Source organism: Apium graveolens, chromosome 8, assembly GCF_009905375.1.
Source record: "Apium graveolens cultivar Ventura chromosome 8, ASM990537v1, whole genome shotgun sequence".
Taxonomy (NCBI): Eukaryota; Viridiplantae; Streptophyta; class Magnoliopsida; order Apiales; family Apiaceae; genus Apium; species Apium graveolens.
In genome coordinates this window covers 261,329,286-261,340,879 of record NC_133654.1, presented here as the reverse complement: position 1 = coordinate 261,340,879, position 11,594 = coordinate 261,329,286, and the positions used below count along the sequence as shown (strand labels likewise).

At 31.8% G+C, this 11,594-nt stretch overlaps 2 protein-coding genes across 2 annotated transcripts; one reads left to right on the top strand and one right to left on the bottom strand.

Moving 5' to 3' along the window:
• Window positions 1-916: 916 nt before the first annotated feature.
• On the bottom strand, window positions 917-2,552 carry LOC141678567 (aspartyl protease family protein 2). Its single transcript, XM_074484911.1, has one exon. The coding sequence runs from the start codon at window positions 2,377-2,379 to the stop codon at window positions 1,060-1,062; it is 1,320 nt and encodes a 439-aa protein (XP_074341012.1). The 5' UTR covers window positions 2,380-2,552; the 3' UTR covers window positions 917-1,059.
• A 6,647-nt stretch (window positions 2,553-9,199) lies between these two features.
• LOC141678409 (uncharacterized) lies at window positions 9,200-11,095 on the top strand. The gene has a single exon (XM_074484718.1). It carries the CDS (start codon window positions 9,749-9,751, stop codon window positions 10,898-10,900), a length of 1,152 nt encoding a protein of 383 aa, XP_074340819.1. The 5' UTR covers window positions 9,200-9,748; the 3' UTR covers window positions 10,901-11,095.
• Window positions 11,096-11,594: the final 499 nt, after the last annotated feature.

Here is an 11,594-nt window from a genome sequence, read left to right as displayed (position 1 = left end):
AACAAAATAACATTGAGAAGTTAGCAAAAAGAGAATCTATAACGCAATATATTTTGATTATAATCATTACTAAGATGCTACTGAATTTAAAATACGGATTTTTTAACGTGTGCCCAATTGCACACAATAAGCACTAACTCATATGAGTTTGACGTATTTTGATTGGTACTCTAATCATAAATATTGATGGACCCCTTATATTTATAACAACTTCACCAATAAAAATACACCAAAGTAACAAAATTTAGTACTTATTATATGTATTTGGACATACATTAGAAAGACCCTTTAAAATAATCCACCGGTAGAACTTAATTACTTTGTTTATGATCTGATGATCTTGTTTACCAACTGCATCCAAGCATTTATTTATGTGCAAAACTAGGTATACTAAGAATCTTAATTAAAAAGAAATAAAGTACATATGTTTCAAACTCACTTATAAATATTCTTAAGTGTATCATACGAGTGTACATAATTTTTTCAGTATAATTTTTTAAATTTGCAAAACAAAAAACACGGTATCAAAGTGTCAGAGATCCAACAAGTTCACGTGAGAACCCATGAGCAACAAGACAGCATCCGGAGATCATTAGCCAACCTGTCCTTGTTCTTTTGTATATTATTACCCGGTATTCTAATATTTTTTCGATTAATTCTTGATTAAATTTTTTAAAAATATTTGATCAATTTAATTTTTAAAATCTGATTAATATTTATAAATTATTTTTGAAATATATATTTCATAGTAAATAAGGTATATATATATTAAATATTATTAAACATTTAAATATATCCGATTTTTGTTCCGATTATTCCCACCGATTAATTACCGATTTGCCGATTAATTTCTAATGGGTACCTAAACCGATTAGTACCGATTACCGATTTTTATGGTCATGATTACTCCATACACTTATAAATAAATAATATCCTCCCCCATTTTTACTCAATTCAAACGAAACTTACAAATTCATCAATATAAAACAATGTCCAAACAAAATCGTAAACATTAAAACAAAAGAATTTACGTTACATAACCCATCATATATACTATCACTATGGTAGGGCACAACCTCGTCTCGAAAATCCGAGCTGTAACCGATCCGAATCGAACTCGAACAAAAACCCTTGTTGCATTAAATTTCCTATCACCGAAAACGAGGATGGCAATCCAACCGGTTGTAAAGCCAAGCATTTAACATCTTCCGCAGTGTCAATAAAATAGTTACTCGGAGGTGGCGAGAACACTGACTTGCCAACGAGTTTAAAACTCAGTTTGGGTAAAATCAGTGTTGACACGCTTGACACGTTTATACAAAAATCAAAACCAGGAGTTGTCTCATCTGGACTTGGTAACGTAACCAGCTTATTAACCGCATTTAGGATCCGATTATAAACCGGGTCGGGTAAAAATGTGAGTGTGGTACCCGAGTCCACTATGGTCCCACCATTACCAAACCCATCAATAGCCCAAGTAGATGGACTTATAGGTAATTTAACACCTTCAATATATACACTTTTGATGCCTACGTAGTAAAATGTAGGTGACAAAGGGTTTACTAACAATGGGGTGTAACTTTTTTTTACTGCGTCATTGTTTCCGAACAGTAAAAAGCTTGTAGGAGGTGGTGAAAGAGTGTAATCCATGAGACAATATGAAAACTTGTTACCGAATCTTCTTCCTAATTGAGAGGGTAAGGAAATGGGCCCACGTCCTAATCCGATCACGCCGTTGGCCCCGTTAAAACTCGGGCCAGAAACACTTGGCCCGGATTGGTTAAACCCGCATCCAAATGCGAGTTTATTATGCTTAACCACATTGCCCGAGCTAGTATTAAAAGTAGTGGTTTCACGACTAAAAAAGCCGCTAGTGAACGATCCGTCTGAATACGAATATTCGTATCTGCATGGACTATGGAGGCGCGTGTGATTACACGCGACGTGTCTAGGGTGAGGAATGAGCTTGCATGAGCTGTCAAAGCAATGGTGAGGTGAAAATGTGGTTGAATGACGCGGGAAAAATGAGGTGTTTGGCGGGTGTTTAGAGCAGTTACGACAAGCGGAGCAAGAGACCCAAACTAGGTCACTACCAGTGTCGGCGACGAGGAGGAGACGTTGAGGTGGAGTACCTATCCGTAGGTCTACGAAGTACTGGCCACTTCCGGTGGATGCACCGGAAGTGAGTGGGAGTTGTGGGGACTTTTTGTGGAGGGTAGAGATGCGGTGGAGGTCAGAGGAGAGAGATTGGGTAGGGTTTGGATGAAATGGTGTTTTGTGAAGGAGAGGGAGTTTTAGGTAGTATTGGTCGTTAGTGGTGGAGGAGGAGGAGGGAGAGAAGTGAATGAGAATGAGGAGAGAGATTAAGAAGATGGACATTGAGAGAGAGAGAGAGAGGTTGGTGATGTTGTGAGTGAGGTGTAAAGATGGGGAGAGATTGTGTTTCTGTGTGTGCGAGAGGGAGAGAGAGACGCGGTTTTATTGGTGGATACTCTGTGTATTGGATTGGTTGGAAAATGAATGTATAATAAGGGGGAGGGATGGTTGTTTGATAAAGTATGCAAGTAGGTCTGTTGTGTTTGCTTGTTTGTATTGCACAATTTTGACAAATTAGGGTATTTAAGCACATTTTTAAAGACCTGTAATTAGCTTCTTTATTTTTCTTAGACGCTCGCTTCACAGAAATTATTTGTTCAACATTTTATATTATTGGGTAACATAAGATTTTTAGTAAATATCATATTACAATCCACTTATTGCTGTAATTATTTGTTGTGATATGATATATTATGAAATTTATATAGTATATTGCAAGTCATTCACCTTCTTGGAAATTTTAGCTTTTTTTAACTTTTCTTCGTTTAATTTTTAAATTCTTTGGGCAGACCTGTTGGGACCGATCGAGAGAGTGGTTGTTTGGTAAATAACATGATCACTGCATGTGATCATTACTGTGAAAAGAGGATTCAAATTCACAATAAAATCGAAATATTTTACAAAAAAATTGAATGATTTTTAGGTTAGCCGTTGTGCGAGATAACTGAATTGTTTTTCAATATTTCTTAAAAGGACACGTAACGTGTTTTAATTTTAATGTGCATATATATGTACGAGATCGTATCTTATTATTTTAAAGGTTAATAATTTTACTATCGATATAAGAAGAATGAATTTTGGCCCCCAAATGATAAAATGGTACTTCATATTTAAAGACCAATAGATCTACAAACTAAAATTAAAATAAAAACTTAGAACTAATCTAAACCATTAGATCTACCCAATCTAATGGTTCCCCTAAATCACACCACCCTGCACCCTCCCACACTCAATTTCAGCTTTTTCCCTCTGTTTTTAATTTGATATTTCCTGTCAAACCGTAACTTTTTTTAAAATCCGATTTCACTGTATTTTTTTACATCTCTCAACAATCGATTTGCATATCATATGTGTTATATTTTGAATTAGTTTTTTTAAAAAAATTATTTGGTTTCTAATTTCTATTCTAAATTGGTTTGTAATAGAGTAGCTATATATATATATATGGTAAATTAATAATAAATAATATTAGAAAAAAACTTTCATTACCAATTTTAATTTAACATAATAAAATATATTAAATTGCGACCCGTCAACTTGAATCCTGAATCTGTCACTAGTTGGGAGTCCATTTTTTTCATTTTTCTTTTAGGTTTTATTGGCATTGAAAGTAAAACTTGTATAAATCATCGACTTTGACATGATTAAACAACTAATCACTAAAAGTCTAAAAGTAGGTACATAATTACTTTACAATCATCGTTAGAGAAGATCCTGCTATAAAGTAGATTTGGTTTAAAATATTTGTCTTTTTGTCAGTTTAGCATCTAGATTGCCTTTCCGCTAATCAATCAACCTAGTAATATCTATCCCTCCGTCCCTAAAAAATACTTTTACCAATACATAATATTTTTAATTTCATATTAGTATTAAATATAAAAATTTCATTATATTAAAATATTCATATATATGAATCCAACAAAATCACTCAATACTATATTTGATCTTATAGATTAAACATAAATTAATAATCAATCACTTTTTATAAACAATACAAAAAGTCAAATTAGAAAACACAATTACATCATGGGATGGAGGGAGTATTAAACATATCAGAACTTTATACAAACTCCTGAGTTTAAGATCCAGCTTATTTGTCAGAAGTGTAATTAAAGTGTCACCTCATTTGTTTTTTTTTAATTGTTGAGAAGGCTTTGTCTTCATGGCCCTTTTCTCTTTGAGAGAATATATTGTTAAATGGGCTTTTAGGCTGTACACATTTTTTTACAACCAAGATTGCTTAATATTTTTCCTAAATCTGAAGAGAACAATTCATAAAACCATGATTGGATCAAGCACCGTAAGTTATTTGCTATAACTGGTTATTGGGCCGTCATCATTTAAAAGAGATTCAACAAATAGTATTTCTTTCAATTTTATTTTGGAAATAATTTTTTGCAACATAGTATTGTTCATCTAACTTGTTGATATTATTTCTCTTCAAGTTCAGAACAATTTCAGAGATTTAGTTAAAGTTTTGGTAACCAATTTTTTTTTTACATTTACCGTTTTTCTATGAGAAAAAATTGGTCTTCGAAATGTATTTTGAAAATGTTCAGCTGAGAATATTTGTCTTTAATTGTAATGTGTTGTTCACTAGTTCAAGTAGTCCCTTATTAATTTGAACCAAATTAATCTCCTTACACTAATAAATCTTAGGTTGGGAAGGTTATTTATCCATGTCTCCTCACAAGACAACTTGTCATGGTTACTGATCCCATAAAGCAACTGCTAATAAGAAACCTGTTGAATTTGATCTATAATCATGCACTAATCTCTTCCTGAACATGGAAGTTCTCATCTTCATATAAATGTTTAAATTGCTAACCTCCCTTAAACTTTAAAGGTCACTTTTTAATGATGATGATTTATTATCATACCTTTCTTTGTAGTCTGTAGAACAGACCAATGTCAAACTTTATATCGCAACTGCGCCTATAATCATTCACTACCTTCCTTGTCTAATTATAATCAAGAACTCTCTTTTATTGAGTCTGTTTGGCCACAGATTATAAGTTACTTATTGACTTACAAGCCCGTAAGTACTTATCGAGGACTGTTTGTGTACATAACTTATAAGTCAGATTTTCAACTTATAAGCTGATAAGTTGAATGTGACGTACTTTTTCTCAACTTAATTTGATTTTTTGCGTTTTTTTTTAACTTTAGTTTTAAAAAATATATTTTTAAATGTTAATCTAATCTAAAATTCAGGAAATAATATGATTATATTTAAAAATTATTTATTTTGATTTATTAAATTAAAAAAAATTCTAACTTATAAGTGAAATTATCCAAATACTTATATAACTTATAAGTATTAATTTACTTATCACTTATAAGTTATTTATTCATTTTAAATTATAAGTTACTTATTTTAAGATTTCGGGCACATTAATTTCTCTTATAACTCATCTCATGTTCTTGAAACTTACCCAATGTGGCAACCAAATTTTATTGCCTGATAATGGCAACCGAATCCAGGATATGCCCGACTTCTTTGAACTTTAATCAGGAATTTAGAATTCTAGAAATCGCAAGGATACAATTAAAAACAAGTTGATGATACAGTTGGTATATTACCTATCAAGGTGAGGATGTCGACAATGGAAGAGAAGATAAGATTTTGAATGTCGACAATGTACAAGCACAAGGAAGAAGTTAATAAGGCCAAGTTCACAGTACTATCAGTGTTTTTATAATAAGTTAATTGCAGTTTGCAATCCCTATCTTTCATCTAAATTCAAAACAGTATAGCTACTTTGTAAAATACAATTTGCAACCCCTAACTTTCAAAATCAAATACAATATGCATCTCCTTCACAATTTTAAGTAATAAATTGGAATTGAGCTGTTTAATATTAATAATTAAAATTTCAAATCAATAAAAATATTTATTTTAATGAAAATTTTACATGAAAAAAATATAGTTAGTTTCTATTAGTACTCTAAATTAATCATAATGCTAAAATACTTAAAATATATTTATCAAGCAAAATATATGTTTATAGATATAATCATAAAATTTCTAAATATATCTATATTTTAACTATTTAAAAATTATATTTAGTAAAATATAAAATAATTGACATTAATATTATATTGGGTAAAATATAAAATAATTGACATTAATATTATATTAAGTAAAATATAAAATAAATTACATTAATATTATAATGTTTTAAATTATAAAAATAATATTAAACACCACAATTCCAAATTTATAACTGAAAATTATGAAGGGGATGCATGTTGTATTTAATTTTGAAAATTAGGGGTTACAAACTATGTTTTACAAAATATGTATACTGTTTTGAATTTAAATGAAAGATAAGAGTTGCAAACTGCAATTAACTCTTTTTAATGATGGTCGTCCCATGATACAACTTTACCTGTCGTCAAAACATTTTCGAAACACCTGTGAGAATAATATTGCTCTCCAAGAAGGCATGACTTGTTTGCTATTTTGAGTTCTATTGATAGGCATGTAATCTTAACCTTGATATCTTGCTCGACTCTTTTGAGCTTTGAACTCCGGAGTACTTTGCCACAGAATTATCAACAAGCAATTTTATAGTTATTAAATTGGTCCTTTTTGCTAAACTGAAAATTGCGCTTTCTATTCTTGCTCATTTAATTTTAAAAATCTTTTAATGATTTTTAGGTTGGCCTTTGTGCTAGATAACTGAATTGGTTTTCAAAATTTCCGAACAGGACACGTGACCTGTTTTAATTTTTCCCGAGATCGTATTTTATTATTTAAAAAGTTACCAACTTTACACCTAATATAAGATGAATTGTGGCCACCAAATAATAAAAATGGTGCTTCACATTTAAATTATTCATGAGAAAATTATGTATTTGGTAAATAAATAATAGATACTATTACAAAAGCTTTCATTATTAAATTTTATTTAATAATAATTAAATATATTAAATTGTGAAAATATTTTAAATCTAGGAATCCCGGATCTGTCACTATTTGAAAGAATGCCCAAAATACACCACTTTTCACCTTCAACTGTCCAAAATACCCAGATGCGCGCGAATCGACCAAAATACCCACGAAATACACATTTAAGAAATGCGTATTCAACCTTCTAAAATTCAATAAAGGATACACATATTGAACATGCGTATTCACTTTTACTTTTACAAAGAATACGCATGTTTATGTATGTTCAACATGCGTATTCAAAAAACAAAATGTTAGATTTTTAAAATTCGAATCCGCATTCTCACTTGTGTATTAAGTGGGTAAAAAGGGCGGAATATCCCGCCAATAGATATTTTGTGCAAATCTCCCTAAATGGTGGATATTTTGTTTTTCACGCTAACTATTTGGGAGCCCATTTTTAAGCACCTTTTTATTTCTTTTGCCAATATTTGGGAACCCATTTTTAAGTACCTTTCATTTTTCTTTTAGATTTTATTAGCATTCAAAGTAAAACTTCTATAAATCATCTACTTTGACATGATTAACAACTAATCACTAAAAGTCTAAAAGTAGGTACATATTTACTTTACAATCATCGTTAGAGAAGATCCTGCTATAAAGTAGATTTGGCTTAAAATATTTTGTCTTTTTGTCGGTTTAACCTCTAATTGCCTTTTCGCTAATTGGTATTGTTCATGAATAACTAGGCGTGCTAGGGCGGTAAAGGTATCTTCGAGAAATTAATCTGTAAGTCGGAGATCAATCCGACCGATTAATCGGAATATTAATTGGAAAAATATAAATAGTATTTATAATTTTTATAATTATATAATGATCAATATGTCAAATATTTGTTTGAAAAAATAAATTAGAATGGTATTAAATAGAGCCCGCAATTCATTCGTTTCATGTACTTTCGTATTTCGTGTCGTATACTTTCGTGTTTCGTGTCATGAATGTCTAACCCAAACCCGAACCGTTAAGAATTTGTTTCGTTACATGTTTGTGTAACTTCATTTCGTGTACGTTTTGTGTCGTGTTTCGTGCAGTTTAAAATTAATAATAACAATAAAGATAAATAAAAAATATATTTAAATATTAAATTTTTACTAATCGAGTCTTAAGTCAATAAGTCGTAAAGACTCAAGTGCGGTCAAGTCTTATGAAATTTAAATTTGAATCTATTTTGTATCTATATTCAGTAAATATTATATGTAAAATATTATTGTAAGATATATGTATTCATATAATTTTGATAAATTTATTTAAATATTTATTTATTTCGTGTACTTTCGTTTCGTGTCGTGTACCTAAGTGTAAACCCAAAACCGACACTAAATTCATCTGTGTACTTCAATGTTCGTGTACTTTCGTGTTCGTGTACCAAAAATGTCAAACCAAACCCGTTATTTTCGTGTTGTTTTCGTGTCAACCGACACTAAATTCATCTGTGTACTTCAATGTTCGTGTACTTTCGTGTTCGTGTACCAAAAATGTCAAACCAAACCCGTTATTTTCGTGTTGTTTTCGTGTCGTGTATGAAATTGCCGGCTCTAATATACGCTTGAATTTAATATTTGTAAACAGTATAAACAATAACCTCAGAAATACCCCACAAACGGTAATGGCAATATTGCAGTAGTGCAATTTGTGCATAGGTCTGCAAATGAAGTAGTTCATATACTCTAGCTAGAGCGAATCATTCCATATCAGACTTCCCAGAATGGATTGATGTTGCTCCGGGACTTACTTCCGATGTATTAGTTAATGATTGGATTTAATAAAAGCAAGTACGTTTATTTCAAAAAAAATTCAGATTTTTTCTTAGCCCATTCGAATTACTGCTGTATGCTCTTGCTAATTTAAAGCTAACTTGTGTGGGTTTAAGACAATATTCATATTTACCCCGAATACTTAATCTTGGGGAAGAAAGAGACAAAGAAACCTGGATAGCTAGGTCATGATGGTCAAATTAATAAATGATACCAATGAATTGGTACAAGAACAGTTAATGTAACATATACATATGTTATACAGTTTTAAATAATTGTCTTCATCATTCATATCTATCCTCTTATCTTTATCTTCTAGGTTTCTAGACTTGGCAATTATACTGCAACAAATTTCAGTACTCTTGTTTCCATTTATCTTGGTTACATTCTGAGCTGTTTCAAACTCTCCTTTCTTTATTCTTCATTACAAAATGCTTCACTTGCAGAGCTTCCACGTGATGGATCACATATTTTGCACTTATCTTCTGTTTTATCTTTTTACTCTTTAGCCCTAAAGCTTGCTTCATATAACATTATCCCTTTATGCACTTCCATACATATCTACCAAAAGATAGTATAGTTCACAAATTGAAAGGGCCGTTTGATTCTTTTGTGTATGTTCGCATTGTTTGTTCCACTATTAGAACACATTCGGTTACTCTCTCCATCCATTTTTTTCTATTTCGAAAGAAAACTCCACATGAATCATCGATAAACAAATTATCCTGTCATTTCAAAACTAGTCAATATTATGATGGATATATCTTGAGCTAGATAGCATTTGCATTCCAGAATGCTTACACCTATTTATCGTACTTGTAATTTGCAGCTATATATAAGTATTTAGATATAATATGTACATTTCCATATAATTTTCCAAGAACAAACCTCTGCATCAAATATTCAGCACAGATCAAACCAGTTTGCTTACAATAACGGGCTAATGTCGTGGATTAGTAACTCACTCGATGTTGATGAACATTACAATGGTAATCCTTTTACCATAACACAAGAAGAAGAAGAAGTTCTACCTTTCTTCGTCCAAAACTTCAGATCTTCTCTTATAGATGAAAATCAGATTTTTTCGGTACCAATAATGGCAGCTAATGAGGGTCAAGAAGCCGACATTGGGGAAATCTCAAATTTGCCTTTGCCTGGAGTTAACATCAACACATATACTGCACATGAGATTCGCACTACTACTCCCGGCACTCAAATTCATCAGCGTAGTTCATTGACTGATTACCATTCTTCTGAATCGAAGAAAAGTACATTGAAGAAAGGCTCAACGGCAAGGAGAAGTGGAAAGAAGGATAGACACACCAAGATAAACACTGCAAAAGGTCTTAGAGACAGAAGAATGAGATTATCGGTACAAATAGCCCGCAAGTTCTTCGATCTTCAAGATAGGTTGGGCTACGATAAAGCTAGCAAAACTATTGAATGGCTCTTTTCTAAGTCCAAGAAAGCCATCAATCAGCTCAGTAGTAAAGCCAGCAATGTTACACAAATGAGAAACAACAGTATTTCTAAAAAGTCTTCAAAATCGATTGAAATCTCAGAAGAGCAACAGAAGGTTAAAACAAAATCAGATCCAGTTGGGTGTGTTTTTGGCATGAAAAAAACCGAGAAATCAGCTACAAGAAGTACTAAAATTAATGCCAAGGATTTGAGAGACAAGGCAAGAACAAGAGCAAGGGAGAGAACAAGGGAAAAAAAGCTGATTAGATGCTTTGAAAAATCAGAATGGAGCTTGTCTGATCAAGCTTACTACTTGGCTCAATTAGGGCCTGCTGGAAACCCTAATACCCTCTTTCAAGTAGGCCAATCGATGAGTACTAATACGAGAAGTCAAGAAAATATTTCGACTTCTGAATCATCACTTCATAATCATCCGGCTATCGCAAGCCCATCTGGATCAGTGTCGTGGTCTATGTATGGTTATGACCATGAGAAATATGATGATATCTTTTCAGGTGGATTAGATTCCTACTCCAACAATCAATTTAATCTTGGTTGGGACAATATTACAACTGAATTCTTAAGCCCTAACTCCATTGATTTCCAGTACTTCGATCGAAATCAAGGTGACTAGTAGTACAATCATCAACAGCACCGTGCAATATATATCTGAAAGGTTAGTACCTCTTAGATCTGTTGCTTCTTCAAGTCCACTTTTAGATCTCATTTGTAAAGGAAAGGGTGTATGTATGTAAATATGCATTTCATGTGTGTTAATTAATTAATTAGGTATAAGTATGGGATCCAATTTGTGAAATATGTTTGCACTAATTTCTTTTCCTTAGCTAAAAAAACACTTTTTTTATCAAAGGATTGTACATAACTTGTTCATTTCTCAGTTGTTATATATCTCAGTTCAAAACCTAAAAATGAACGAGCTACTACACATCAGTAATGTACAAAGTTAATAGCAGATCTTTATGCATAGTGCATCCTAATAAATTGATATTGAAGGGAATGAGAGACATTGCAAACCCCTCTTACTATTAAGAGCTATAGACAGTGAACCTTTTCTGGGCAGAAATTTGAACCAGTATTAGTTTTTCTCGGATTAGATTCTAAGCCAAGTGTTTAATCACCTATTGCTTTGATCTCCAGCAAATGTTACTGTTATAAATAGGTGAGCTCGAACCTCAGAGATTTATCTCTCTATACCGAGCTCCGATATCATGTTAAGTAATCAGTTCATCTAAGATTTTAAGATGTCCGACAAAGGTCCCAGCATCTTATAATCTTCAACATTTACTAAATTTCATTTTAAAACAGGA